Source organism: Mixophyes fleayi, chromosome 3 (genome assembly GCF_038048845.1).
Source record: "Mixophyes fleayi isolate aMixFle1 chromosome 3, aMixFle1.hap1, whole genome shotgun sequence".
NCBI classification, from domain to species: domain Eukaryota; kingdom Metazoa; phylum Chordata; class Amphibia; order Anura; family Limnodynastidae; genus Mixophyes; species Mixophyes fleayi.
In genome coordinates this window covers 264,838,264-264,853,472 of record NC_134404.1, presented here as the reverse complement: position 1 = coordinate 264,853,472, position 15,209 = coordinate 264,838,264, and the positions used below count along the sequence as shown (strand labels likewise).

Below are 15,209 nucleotides of genomic sequence, written 5' to 3'. Positions count from 1 at the left end.
TTAAATCAGTTCCAAGAAAAAATAACAAAAAGCTAAAAATATGGAAGGAAACCACTATTGAGCAAAAAAAAAAGAAAGAATAGTAAATTAACAACACAATTTACATCACAAAAATCTGACAAAAAACTATGATGGTGAGGTGCGCCCATCAGTGTGCATTAGTTCACATATCATGTTTTTAAAAAAATAAACTGTTTATCTTTAACTTTTTATTTCTGAGTGATTTAAAATAAAAATCCAGTTGAAAAATAAGTGACTATTTTTTTTCCTGAATACTGGGTAAATGAGAACATTGTGATGGGCATGGGACTCTTTTACAAATATAGCAAACTGGATAGGCATACATCAATAGATTGGCACCAAAAACAAAAAGAGGGAATTTTATTAAAACAGCAGGTCAGCAAAGGAGAATATCCATAATGATTACATAATGATGATTTAATCAATATGAATTAATTACATATCAGAATAAAATATTATCTCATACATTCATTAAAACAAAATTGTAAAGAATATCAAATATAGTATAATAATTCCTCAAAAATCAAGAAAAAAATGTACCTTAGCAATCCAACCAATGAGATTATATAAAGAGCATAGTCCAAATATCCAAGCAAAACCAGTGATGGAAGCATTGAATTCAGGAAAAACGGAAGAACAGTTTTATCTCTGTCAATTTTATATAAAACTTCAATACAATTCTTTAAATTGGTTTATTGGCATTTGCATCAATATTTCATTTAACTACAGTGTGTGTGTGTGTGTGTGTGTGTGTGTGTGTGTGTGTGTGTGTGTGTGTGTAAAAATGTAACTATAGAGAATCAGTCTACTTTCTACTGAACCACAGTGGCCCTTCTAACATTCGTCAGACATGCCAGTTAGCCAGTTAGGGCTATGAAAATGTTTGCATACATCAGTGTTGCCCTGTCTACACACACAGTCTAAATTTTCCATATTCATGTACGGGCTTTCTTTCAAAGACCTATCCAGCACAAGGGGAATTTGAATAGTTTACATTGTTAAATAATCTGCTATAAAATTAACATCAGCTCTTATTAAACAGGAGTTAATTGATTTACTGTTTTTACGAGCTATAAAATCTAGGCATGTTTTTGTAGGACATTTCTGGAACTAGAAAATAAAAAGAAAAAAAGCATGAAGTAACAGTGAAAACAGATGAGTAAATCAATTAAAATAGCAATGCTTACCCACTGGCATAGTGACTGTAAAAGCTTTAGACTGAGGGCCCTGTCCCCTCCTGTTTGCTCCCCGGATTTTGAAAATGTACCGTTCACTAGGCTGCAGACCATCAATAACGGCAGATGTAGTAGTTCCCGGGTATGACAGGGATTTGCCCCCGAATGGTTTCATTGCCGGAGTATATGAAAGAATGTATTCTGTAAAGATTTGAAAAGTAAACACATTAAAAGAAAATTTAACAAAACCATCATAATTTTTAGGCTTTTAAAAATAGCCTTTTGACTGATGTCATTATTCTATGGCACTTGTGTACTTTATATATTTGAACCTTTTCCTAAAATATATAAAGTATTATTCAACTCAGGTGTGTTGTTCAGGGAAAATCTTGTGCAAAATGTATATAATAAAGAGATTTCTACTTTAATAATTAAGATAAAGAGTCACGCAGTATAATTAATCAGAATACCATTAGTTTTAATTTATCAGTGTCAGCGGGCATTGCTTATCAACCCTATCAGAAAGACATGTATGTATTTAGCTAATGTTGATACCCACAGAAATTTAATTGCATCTAAAATCTCCCATCCCCAATGCAAACATTTTGAATATATATATTCTCTACACATCTACAAGATTGTCTTTATCATGCTAATCCACCTCGGCCCTACACCACATGGCAAGCCGCAATATAATTGGTCCTAACTACTCCAAATGGAAGGTTAAGCCCTGTATAGATTTAATACCTAAAGGCCAGTTGGACATTCCTGGAGGGAGCAGGTGCCCTTACCTACTCAGAGGTTGAGGTCAGCCCTCCAAGAGTTTCCACGCAGTCCTGTCACATTGAACATTGGCCTTGATGTATGTGAGAAAATCTGGAGGAATGGAGGTGGCATGTGTGACAAAAAATGATGGGTATGGGTGGCATGTGTAAGAATAACTGGTGGGCAGGGGGCATGTGTGAGAAAAGCTGGTGGGCAGCGGGGGACATGACAGTATGTAACAGGTGAGTGATTATTTTTTTGCTTTGTCCTAAAATCTAACAAATTGAGCCTCCCCTAAACAACTTGTTTATCCTTAATCAAAAATCCTACACCCTAGGAAATAGGACAAGTAAGCTCCTAGTATGCAAACATGTAGAAAGGATAATAAACAATAGAATGAAAAACATGTTTAGTAAGCAAGGTACTAAATTGTTCAAACCTTTAGATATAGCAAACACATTGGCCTTTTATTATGAACAGTTTAGATTTCACATTTATCATCATCATTATTTATTTATATAGCGTCACTAATTCCGCAGCGCTATTCAGAGAACTCACTCACATCAACCCTTGCCCCAACAGAGCTTACAGTCTAAATTCCCTAACACACACACACAGACAGACTAGGGTCAATTTTTGATAGCAGCCAATTAACCTACTAGTAACAAACCAAGCATTTCAACCACAAAAGTGCCACTCCTTACAGCTGAAGTGCTTGGCTTGTTTCGTCCCCCACAAAACAAGGTAACAATGGCCTTAAGGCACCTAAGGTAACAGTGCTGTTAATGAACAATACTGTGGCAAGATGTTGTTGTCATCATCCTCAGCCTCAAATCCTCATTAGCGCCCTCGTTGGCTACACAAATATCCCCCTCATCCTGTTGCAATTCCAAAATGTCATTCTCAATTAGGTTTATCACTGGCTACACTTGGGCTGTTCAGGCATATCTGCAGAAATGCTGAAAGGGGCCTTCTTTATGGGTACACTATCAGAATGGTCACGATTACATATAGCACTCGTGGATAGACTCTCCTCAGGGATTTGTGTAATTTCTGAATCTGAACATACATTTTCCTTTTCTAATGCCTTACTGTTTTCATCCAGCTCGGCTTTTGCACGTAGAAGTATTTGTGCACCACTTTTGGAGACCAAAGTCTTGCTTGGTCACGACTGACCTTACAAGAAGATGCCTCAGTAACAGTTGCAGAACTCGCACTCATAGAGAAAGGCAAAGGCCTCATTCTTTCTTTGCCACTACGTGTGTAGAATGGCATGTTGGCAATTCTATTTTGTTCTGCAGATAATTTTGCCTGAATTACAGCTCTTTTTTCTTGACCAAGGTAAAAAGTGTTTTTTTACTTTTTTGTTTCCCTGACTTAAAAACACTATGTACTTTTACATAGGCTTTACCAGATGACGTACAAGGATTACTATCATCATGACTGGTGGCAGCAGCTGCTTGGTGTTCCTGCTCTTCTGTGTACTGCTGTGAATCCATTTTGATAACATTGTACACTTTGACTGCAAATTCAGAAGAAAAGCTTGCAAGGCCTAGTATTTGTATTTCAGCAATGACAATTAGCAATGGAGCAATGGAGCTCTTGTCTTTGGGTGTATATAACACTGTACACTTTTTGGTGCAAATTCAGAAGAAAAGCCTGCAAGAACTAGTATTTTTATTTCAGCAATGACAATTAGCAAAGCAGCTCTCCTTTTTGTGTTACCTGTATAACACTGTAGAATTTTAATGCAGAATTACACCAACCCTGTAAGCACTATTATTTGTATTGTTCTGCAATGAGATTTAACACTGGAGCTATGGAGCTCTCCTGAATGTCACTGATTACTTTTTTAACACTGCTACCACCCTCCTCTTTCAAATCTCTAACTTTGCCTGCCCAACTGCTCTATACTCTATGGTACCCCTTCTGTATCCCTCTCTCAAATGGTGCTAGGAGGTCGGTATTTATAGATTCCAAAACTTGCGAGATCCGACGTCGTCACAATGACGTTTTGCCTCATTTTCAAATCCGAAAAGTGCGAAAGTACCGGATCCCCTAAATTCAGGCATGTCCGGTTTCCGAGGAACCAAGCCTGAGCATCTCTAGTAATAATTTACAAGTGTCATAGGGCAGAGTTGTGCTACAATGTGTCCGGAACTCTGGGGTTGGGTCATAACATATAAATATAAAACATAAAAAAGGAAACATATTGGATGTGTCTTTTTTAAGGCAATTTAGAGTTTCGATTTAGTGGACGTTTTAGCAATCAAAAGATAAGCAGTTTGAATAGTGGTAACTGAAGTCAAAATTTCAATCATTGAATGAATTTAAAGGGAAAGGGGTGAACAATATTGTGCTTAATGGCTCAAACACAGGGCATGCTGCAGAGTTGGTTGCAAAATGGGAGTAAATTACTGTTATAAAAGATAGCATATTTCTGTCCATATGCAGAGCTGTACACATCTCAAGATGTGTCTGTCTCTGCATCAAAACATACATCTCCTAACAGGCATATATGCATGTCTCTGCATGTCTACATGAGCCGCATTTGTGTAAACATACCTTTACTGCTCTTGAACAACATTAGAGCGCTTGTTCCTTCCCCACCTTGCCTGTTCAGGCACAGGTGAGCGTAAGTGCCAGAACTGTCTCCATAGAACTTATTACTACTATGGCATTCTTATATAATGTAGTAAAACTAACATACATTAATGTGCCTGTGTGTTTTTGTACGTGTGTCTTTCTTGTTGAATATGATTATGCACATGTTCAGTTGTCTGTGCATGCACATGTCTGTCCATGTACATGTGTGACAAGTGTGTTTGTTTATTTATATGTTAGAATAGTGTGATTTTACTTTTTGCCACCCTAGTTAATCTTTGCAGATTCCCTTTTCTTCTACCTCTTTGTTCTCTTGATCAGTGATGTCTTAGGGTGAATAAAAAGCTGGTGTACAGAAGTGTATGTTAGGGAAATCTTTGTGGGCAGGGGGTATGTGAAGGAAAATAGGCAGAGTGGCATGTGAGGAATAATCTGGTGGACAGGTGGGCATGTGAGGGGAAAACTGGTGGGCTGGGGGGTGGCATGTGAAGAAAAAAATGGTGGGAAGGGGTGGTATGTGGTAGAAAAGAGTATGGGTAGTGGGTGGTATGTGGGGGAAAAGATGCAGTTATATTGATGTCTAATAGCAAATGCGTCTGTTAACAATAAAATAAATGGTTAAAAATATGAACCTAAGTGGGACATAAACGTATGTGACAAATGTTTGTCATCTGATTATCCATTGAGAATGGATGCAGTGTAATATGTTCGACAGTAATCCTCACACACAACTTTTGCTGAAGAAGTCAGGAGACCTTCATGAAACATGTTAAAGAGGCTTAAGCTACATTTACTGAATTGTAGCGAAAGGATTGTGTGATAAACCTATTTATTTGAAATCAATGTGAGTGCAGTGATTCTACATGTGAAAATATAATGAGCATGAGTTCACAACATTATGGATAAAACCAACCCACTTGGAAAAGTATCTGGAATTTGTTTGAAAACACACCTTAGGAGAGTTTACAATTTTATTCTAGTTATCCATCATTTAGTTACAAAAAAAGACCCAGGGAACACTAAGTTTAACTTTTTTTATTGTACTCACACCAAAGTATAGACTTTTTTGACACAGTTGTTGATTGATCTAGCACTCTATGTGACATATGCCTGATGTAAACCAGGTTCATTAGCTGCTGTTGTGGTTTGCATACAGCTGCAATTGCTGCTTTTTTAATTAAAACACATTGTGCCTGTGATTTTGGGTGTATTGTGACCAACCCTTCATTACTGTCCTGAGTCCTATGTGGGACTGAGTGGGATAGTTATAGATGTGGGGACTTTTTTTTTGCTACATAGCTGCTGTTTCTTGAATCCTCAGCCAGCAAAAAATTAATCTGTAAGTAGAGATGATCATAGCCTTATCTGTGTGGAGTTTGTATGTTCTCCCTGTGTTTGCATGGGTTTTCTCTGGGCGCTCCGGATTCCTCCCACACTCCAAAAACATACTAATAGGTTAATTGGCTGATATCAAATTGACCTTGACCTCTCTGTCTGTGTGTATGTTAGGGAATTTAGACTGTAAACTCCATTGGGGCAGGAACTGATGTGAGTGAGTTCTCTGTACAGCGCTGCGGAATTAGTGGTGCTACATAAATAAATGATGATGATGGTAAAACCACAAACGGAGAGCACTAATAGTGAAATCATTTAAGATCATCATCATCATCATCAGATGATGATGATGATCTTAAACTAAAAGAACTACAAGAAATAGATACCAGATAACAGAAATAGATTAATTCAACCTGTGTACTTTAATTTATTAAAAATCAAATAGCTTATATGAATGAAATTGATAGTTCTCAGCCCCTAGCAGGGTTTTTAGTATGAATTCCGATGATATTCTTCAGCCCAAAGATTCCAGGTACAGTCAAATCAAAACATATATTTTTAATGTATGAGTTTCATATACTGTATTGGAATAACATAACTTTTATATATTACACATTATCAAACTTGAAACACTGCCAAGGAAGTACTGAGATCCATTGGTTTCATCCATAAAGGAGTCTTGACTTTATAATTATGTATGCAGTTTGAATTAATAAATTAATTTCTGGTATCTGAACTACTACACTGTTAGTGTTTTCTTTCAGTGCTTAAATCTATATCAGGGCTTGCAGCTCTAGTCCCTGCTGATTGTGGACTTTGTAGTTGCAATATGATATTCAACAAGAGGTGCTGCTGTATATGGATTTCTGCTGTTCCTGCAATGCAGCAGTTAATCAGTACTGCTGCATTCCCCAGCAGCTAATAAGCTTCAACTGTTGCCTTGTGTGGCGATTATGTATTGCGCCTAATCACTGATTGTTACTTTTCCCCTGAATATTTATGTATGCCCGTGTGTATTTTGTATGTAACCTTGTAAAAAATGTCAAAGTGTGCTTTGTTGAATGACATGAGTTTGACCTGAGCAAGTGTCAAGAGTCTTTTGAAAGTTACCAAGTGTAACGGATAACATCTCTGAGTCTTTACAGAACCAGCCAGGCAAAGCAAAGAGGTGAGAAGTCCTGTCCTTTTAGATGCCAGACCTATATCAAGACTAAGAGAGAGTAGATCCCCACAGAGTTCGGACTCATCTCATCCCTACATGTATATCCGAATTATGGGTTAAGGTGAGAGGTTGCTCTTCCAACTAATATTCATTAGAAAACAGAGAACAAGAGCTAGTACTATAGAAGGCACTCCAGTCCCATATCGCAAAAGATTCATGTTTTTAAAACCTTATCTTTATTAATAATCAATTAAAATACAGAAGAATACAAAAATATCCTAACCTTTCTCAAGGCCCTTTCTCAAAGGTCTTGAGAAAGCACCTTTTTGGTGAAATGTACGTTGGGTAACTGACGTCAGTTGTGACGTCACAACCCGGAAGTGGGGCCAGCGAGTGGCAGTGCCACGTATGCTCCCAAAAGTAATGTAAATATATTCAATCTAATCAAAGCTGCTGCGATAGGTTTTGCAATTGATTCTAGTCCTACAATAATATTAAAACACGCTCATTCCATATATCGATAAGAATTGGGAATGACTCCTGGGGATCTGATTACTATCAGATGATTAAGTTGTGGGAAGATATATTTATTGAAACCCAGAGGAGACTCTGAAATAAAGGATTCACAAGGAATTGATTATTTCCAATTTAATAGGATACCAATCAATTTGTGAATAGGATATAGGATATAGGATATTTACCAACCAAGCCCTATATAGCATTCACCAGTAGTTAACAAGCTTCACCTGTTGCCTATGGTTCTCCCTGCAGTCATGGCCAGATCACTGGTGAGAATATGCTGTTATAAAGCTACTGTAAATTTTGTCCCAATACTGAGTTCCTGTGCCTCAGTTATCAATGTGTAATCCTGAGTTCCTGTTCCTCTGGTCCAAGTGTGCAATCCTTAATTTCTGTGTCTCTGCTACTAGTTTGCAGTTCTATGTTCCTGTGCCTCTGTTACCAGTGTGCAATCCTTAGTTCATGACAAACATCTATCTGTGTTTTCCTGACAATCTGCTACACAAGTGCAATCCCGAGTTTCTGACACTCTGCTACAATCATTTGTGAGTTCCTGGCACTTTGCTGCCCCTGTGAAATCATGAGTTCCTGACACTCTGCTACCCTTGTGCAATCCTGAGTACCTGACATGCTGCTAACAATGAGAAATCCTGATATACTCATCCAGCCTAGGGGGTCCCAACCATTGGCAAATCTTGTAACAATGAATTCTACACAGATATCTGGCTTCATTTGTGACACAATCCCTGACATCTCTGACAATATATGTGCGTGTTTATTTATTAACTGTGGCAAGTTTGTCCTACTCCTGGAGAGTACAGGTGAACAGTAGGAGAAACAAAATCAAACTAGTATCCACAAAATGTCCATTTAATCTACCACCTGAGAGGCCAAAGACCAAAGGTTAATTAAGTAACATATGTCAGTAAATGGAATGACAAATGAAGTTCAAGACAATACTAAAGCATGCAAAGGTTCTGAAACATGTACAATTTTTGGCTGTAACATTCTCTGTGCATTGCATATCCCTTATATGTTGGAACAGTATAATTTGTGATGGGTGTTGGTACCTTTACCAGACCATAGGAATAATATTTCTTGCTGTCATCATAATGGTTAATGACCTTCTTAAACAGTAAGATATTTGAATCATTGTTTAACTCATTCATCTATTGGCTTATCTGTATAAACATAATGTCAATGGTTTTACAGAGCCAGAGATGGAAGGAACAAACCTTAAAAAAGAGGACATGATATGCTAGAATGATAAAATTAAAGGTTTTTAACAAAAGGTTTTTAATAAAAAAGTGAGCCACCCAACGTATCTATATCTCAAGTAGTGACAGAAGTTGTCAGGAAAATCCTGTAACATATTTCTGGTAGGTGGTATCACTGTTGTAAGATTTTATTATTTTACTATTATACAATGCACAAATTGATGAGTTGTATGCATTATCCATATGTTGGTCCATTCTTGGTATATGAGTTATTTTCTGAGCCCTCCCCTTTTGTTCATATAGGGGTGTAAATATTTTGGTACATGTCACAAACACGCTCCCAGCTGCCGTGACTCTGTGGGTGTTTGCTGTATAAGGTCACACGATTCCAGCCCGCAGTCTCTCTTTTCCTATCACACTGGTTATAGAACTACTGAATCGCTCCCAAACAGCGCTCACCCCTCACACACTTCAGGTTTGCCACCAGCTTTTGAATACGGGCAATAGGACCCCAATATACTGTCCCACACTGGCACACAAGGCTTCTAGCTTTCCATAGACTAGCAAGACCCACACCAGCAAGCAAAGGGTTAAATCAGGGGTGTCCAACCTTTTGGCTTCCCTGGGCCACATTGGAAGACGACAAGTTGGTTTGGGCCGCACATAAGATACACTAACAATAACGATAGCTGATCATCCAAAAAACCATAGAAAACATAGTTAACATATATATATATATATATATATATATATATATATATATAACTTTTTTTTCAAATCCCCCTATACTTACCTTTCAATCGCCCTGTTCAAAAATCCTGTCTAGTTATTATACTATAATCACTTTTTGTATTGTTTCGATGCAATATCAATAAAGTGCATTTAAGCCAGGCATTGTATATCAGGGTGCCCTGACTAGGCCTGCGGTACCTGACATATACATCACTGTGACCCCAAATGGATGGGGATGTTGGGCGTGATGACATCACGCCCGACATTCACTGCGAGCACCGCACGGAGGAGGAGACAAGGCAGGGAGCCGGAGTTCCAGCTGACGTGACCGCAAGGTAAGTATTTTCTTTTCTTCTTTTTGCAGGATTTTTTTTTTCCATTAACAGTGCTTCCCCCTTGCCACAATCAAAACTCCTTCTTGGCCACATTTACAGGAGTGCTGGGCCCCGGGTTGGACAACCCTGGGTTAAATCTTCACACTTCCAGACTGTTACACAAATGTAAATGCAAGCACACACAGCTTGTTAATCAAATGTATCAACAAATCACACACTGGCATTCAAAGGGTTAACTTGGCTGAGCTATTTTTTTCTTAACAGGCTAATGGATTCGTTAGAGTATCAAGGACACAGCATATTAAATTATAGATTTAAAATACAAAAGTACAGGGCATACAGATATAAAAGATAATTAATAAACGATTAATAGTTTGACATACACAAGCAAAACAGTTTAAAATGAAAGGGGTTACATTCAGAATAGCACTTACTTGAGTTGCATAATCTGTGCCATGGGATATTGGTTAGGAAGATGGACAGCTTATCAGTACGAATTGATTTCCCAAAAAAGTCTGACAATCTGCTTTACCTGGTCTCAGCCTTTTAAAGACACTTCCACACCTCTTTCTCCCCCCAGGTGGTTATGGCCTGTGACACTTTTTTCAATCACCATTTACATGTTGTCTGATTTACTAACCAATTCTACTATGTGATTTTATCATTAATAAATCCGCTATGACTCTGTCCATCTTTTGATACCAAACATGATGATATTTTGACAATATGACATACCTTTTTCAGAGATATGTGATTTTAGCTACCACCCGTACCTGTCATTCACAACCCTGGTGTGATTTCTGCTTCTCAGTATGGAGTGCCACCCAGATTCCCCAAAATATGAACTATGAAGACAATTTCCTTTGAAGCTCATATTTCTATATAACTGTATAGGCCTTCAAAATGCTGCCTTGGGCTGCAAGGATGTCCCACTGTGACTGGCCTCACAAAGTCTATTCAGGAGCCCAAAAACTAACTTGTGTCAGGATATATCTCACAGCAAGAGCCCTTTGAAGCTGCCAAAGGTAACACTCCCATCTTTTCACACTGGAATGTGCAAAGCCATCAAATACATTTACATCAGACTTTCTGTCTTCACATTTTACACTTTAGTAGCTGAACTTATCAATGGATTCATTTGATATAACATATTTACACTGCAGTTATGTTTCATCCCTTATAATTAGCAAGTTCCCTATGTTCACGACAGTACATATTGGGAAGAAAAAGTAGTAGCTTAGTCATAGTCAGCAGCACGTCATCTACAAATAACATAATTTTGATTTATTTGACTTACTGTTGACATATCTGCTAACAACTTTATTTTTTTTCCAGGACCTTTGATGAACCAAGTCTCTACAGCTATAGTATTAGAGCATTTGTTTTTAAGTTGAATTATCACATTCTTGTAAGATGAACATAATATAACATAATATAAAATGTCCCTATTATGTATAGTGTATTAATGGATAATAATTTTTAAAATCATTTTGAGTAGTGGTATTGATACTTGGTGTAAAATATTAGTTGTTATATATGGCTTATTGCCACATACTTATATGACCAACATAGGCAATCAACTATATTTAAGACAGCCAACCTAATCCCTGTGTATGATGTGTAGAAGAATTCATGCCATTTCTATTGCAATTACCTTTTATCTTTCCAGCAGAATCTGAGAGTTCATCCCATGTTGCAGTCACAGCTGTACCTTTGCCATTGAGTGGTTCCACATACAGGTTCTCAGGTGCAGATGTTGGAGCTTTGGAGACAAAACATATCATGCAAATAAGTTGACTAGTCTTTACATATTTCACCTGAACTCACTGCAAGTTGTTCTATTACACTTGTTTATGTCTCTGGCTGCAACTGAAATAGGCAATATATTCCCCCATACATCTTATCTAACAGAATATGGAGTGACCAGAGTGTGATATGAGAAGAAGCAACCAGTTTAACATTTTTTATGACTCTTCAGGATAAATTTATCAAGTTGTGGGTTTGAAAAAGTGGAGATGTTCCCTATAGCAACCAATCAGACACTAGCTATAATTTTGTAGAATGCTCTAAATAAATAACTAGAATCTGATTTGTTGATATAGACAACATCTCGACTTTTTCAAACCCGCAGGTTGATAAATTTACCCCTTCGTCTTCATTGACAATTTTGTAATGAGTGTAAATAATCTTAGATATGTGACATCCCACAGGGCTCCATATTGAAGGGGCTGTTGCCCCTATTCAGTAGAGTGAATTTGTGCAAAACAATCATTCATACCAATTTCTCAAAAAAACTGTTGGTATTAGCTTTGCTGATATTACCATTTTTCTACTAGCAGACAGGCCATCTTTCAAATTAGTGACACCACACATCTAAAGTTATGTTACTGACGTGTTGAGTTATGTTATTGATGTATTACTAAAACAAACATACTTCCAATCTCTCATCTATACTAAAGAGTTCCGAAAAGAGACAATTCTGTACTTAATCATACACATAACCAAACCCAGTGAACACCACATTTTTTTTTCTTACTGAAAGAATGCACATACCAGATTCAGGGGTTCTTTGAAAAACTGAAGAGCTCCACTGGCCGTCTTGGTCTTCTTGGGAAATGCGGACAGAAAATTCATACATAGCATCAGGATTTAATTTGTCCACCAAGGCACGTCTTGTGTTTATCTGTTTGTAATCCCAACGTGCAGATTCTCCTTTTTCTCTATAGCGAATAGTGTAATGCCTGACAAATTAAAATGTTTGTTAGTAGGTGCACTATATTTTGAAAATAGATGTAAAACATTAAGCTCCGTGAATTCCTTACTTCCAACATTTATTCTCTTGTGAAACCCATATGATATAATTGAAACTAATAAATCCTTTACCCATCTCAAATTTTGCATTTTCTTTGTGCAATATCAATACAGCAGAGATATTTACTAACAGTGTAAATGTGCATTAGCACAGAGCAAGCAATAAGAAAAATATATTTGATAGCTCTGGTGCAAGAAAGCAAATGCGTAATTGGTTATGTCTTGTATTTTATCATCTAGTTTATTTTGAACGTTTGTTTATGTGTTTATTTTGCCAAGAAATGTATGGTGAGTTTGTGCTTTTATTGGTTCACTCCATCAAATCTAATAACAGAGGTAAAAACAATAACTTTATGATAATGGATAATATAGGAATATATAACTTGATTCAAAGAAAGAATAATGACATCTAAACTGCATCATTTTATACTAAATTAAAAATATTTCTAGATTTCTTGGTGATTTACACACCAAAGTTCTAAACAGATATTGCTAAATATAATAAAAATGTTAAGTCTAGAAAAAAATGCACCTGTAATACACATTTTTCTTATGATACAATAGAACATACATTATCAGATATCAGTACTGCATACAGGACAGCTCCCTGCCTGTGTCCCAGCAGGGCCATCTTAACCACATTATAGGCCCGCGGGCAAAGCAGTGCACCGGGGCCTCTACCTATACAACTACTCTCAGGAATAAAAATTTAAATTATCGATAAAATTAACTTTATATTTATTGTTACCTGCAAAAAAGTCAGTGTTTAAACATTAAAAAACATGCTGTACTGCAGAGATTAATCCACATATTGTTTTTACAATATCTTGCAAAGTGAAAAATACAATATTCAACAATGCTAAAATATTCACAATAATTACCAAATCAGTACAACTCTTACCTTGCTGCTGTATCCAGGGGAGGAGGTTTCAAAGAGCTACATATTGCCTCTTCACAGTACTTCACAATCTTCTGGTCTGCCCCTGTATCAGACACTGTGCTCTCCATTATGCTCCTGTTTTTCCCCCTTCATCATGCTTCTGGTCTGCCCCAGTATCAGACACTGTGCCCTTCATTATGCTCCTGTTTGTCCCCCTTCATCATGCTTCTGGTCTGTCCCAGTATCAGACACTGTGCCCTCCATTATGCTCCTGTTTGTCCCCCTTCATCATGCTTCTGGTCTTCCACAGTATCAGACACTGTGCCTTCCATTATGCTCCCGTTTGTCCCCCTTCATCATGCTTCTGGTCTCCCCCTGTATCAGACACTGTGCCTTCCATTATGCTCCTGTTTGTCCCCCTTCATCATGCTTCTGGTCTCTCCCTGTATCAGACACTGTGCCTTCCATTATGCTCATGTTTGTCCCCCTTCATCATGCTTCTGGTCTCTCCCTGTATCAGACACTGTGCCCTCCATTATGCTCCTGTTTGTCCCCCTTCATCATGCTTCTGGTCTGTCCCAGTATCAGACACTGTGCCCTCCATTATGCTCCTGTTTGTCCCCCTTCATCATGCTTCTGGTCTGTCCCAGTATCAGACACTGTGCCCACCATTATGCTCCTGTTTGTCCCCCTTCATCATGCTTCTGGTCTGTCCCAGTATCAGACACTGTGCCCTCCATTATGCTCCTGTTTGTCCCCCTTCATCATGCTTCTGGTCTCCCCCTGTATCAGACACTGTGCCTTCCATTATGCTCCTGTTTGTCCCCCTTCATCATGCTTCTGGTCTCTCCCTGTATCAGACACTGTACCCTCCATTATGCTCCTGTTTATCCCCCTTCATCATGCTTCTGGTCTCCCCCTGTATCAGACACTGTGCCCACCATTATGCTCATGTTTGTCCCCCTTCATCATACTTCTGGTCTGTCCCAGTATCAGACACTGTGCCCACCATTATGCTCCTGTTTGTCCCCCTTCATCATGCTTCTGGTCTGTCCCAGTATCAGACACTGTGCCCTCTATTATGCTCCTGTTTGTCCCCCTTCATCATGCTTCTGGTCTCCCCCTGTATCAGACACTGTGCCCACCATTATGCTCCTGTTTGTCCCCCTTCATCATGCTTCTGGTCTGTCCCAGTATCAGACACTGTGCCCTCTATTATGCTCCTGTTTGTCCCCCTTCATCATGCTTCTGGTCTCCCCCTGTATCAGACACTGTGCCCACCATTATGCTCATGTTTGTCCCCCTTCATCATACTTCTGGTCTGTCCCAGTATCAGACACTGTGCCCACCATTATGCTCCTGTTTGTCCCCCTTCATCATGCTTCTGGTCTGTCCCAGTATCAGACACTGTGCCCTCTATTATGCTCCTGTTTGTCCCCCTTCATCATGCTTCTGGTCTCCCCCTGTATCAGACACTGTGCCCGCCATTATGCTCCTGTTTGTCCCCCTTCATCATGCTTCTGGTCTCTCCCTGTATCAGACACTGTACCCTCCATTATGCTCCTGTTTGTCCCCCTTCATCATGCTTCTGGTCTCCCCCTGTATCAGACACTGTGCCCACCATTATGCTCATGTTTGTCCCCCTTCATCATG

General features: G+C 38.4%; 1 protein-coding gene across 1 annotated transcript in view; it reads right to left on the bottom strand.

The window, feature by feature from the left end:
• The window catches only part of FNDC1 (fibronectin type III domain containing 1), a 134,761-nt gene that overhangs the window by 54,512 nt on the left and 65,040 nt on the right, over positions 1 to 15,209 (bottom strand). The window contains exons 5-7 of the mRNA XM_075203560.1: positions 12,419 to 12,606; positions 11,520 to 11,627; positions 1,209 to 1,397 (exon numbers count right to left, since the gene is read on the bottom strand). Of these exons, the coding sequence (XP_075059661.1) occupies positions 1,209 to 1,397; positions 11,520 to 11,627; positions 12,419 to 12,606 (485 nt within the window). The remainder of the gene's footprint in view (positions 1 to 1,208; positions 1,398 to 11,519; positions 11,628 to 12,418; positions 12,607 to 15,209) is intronic.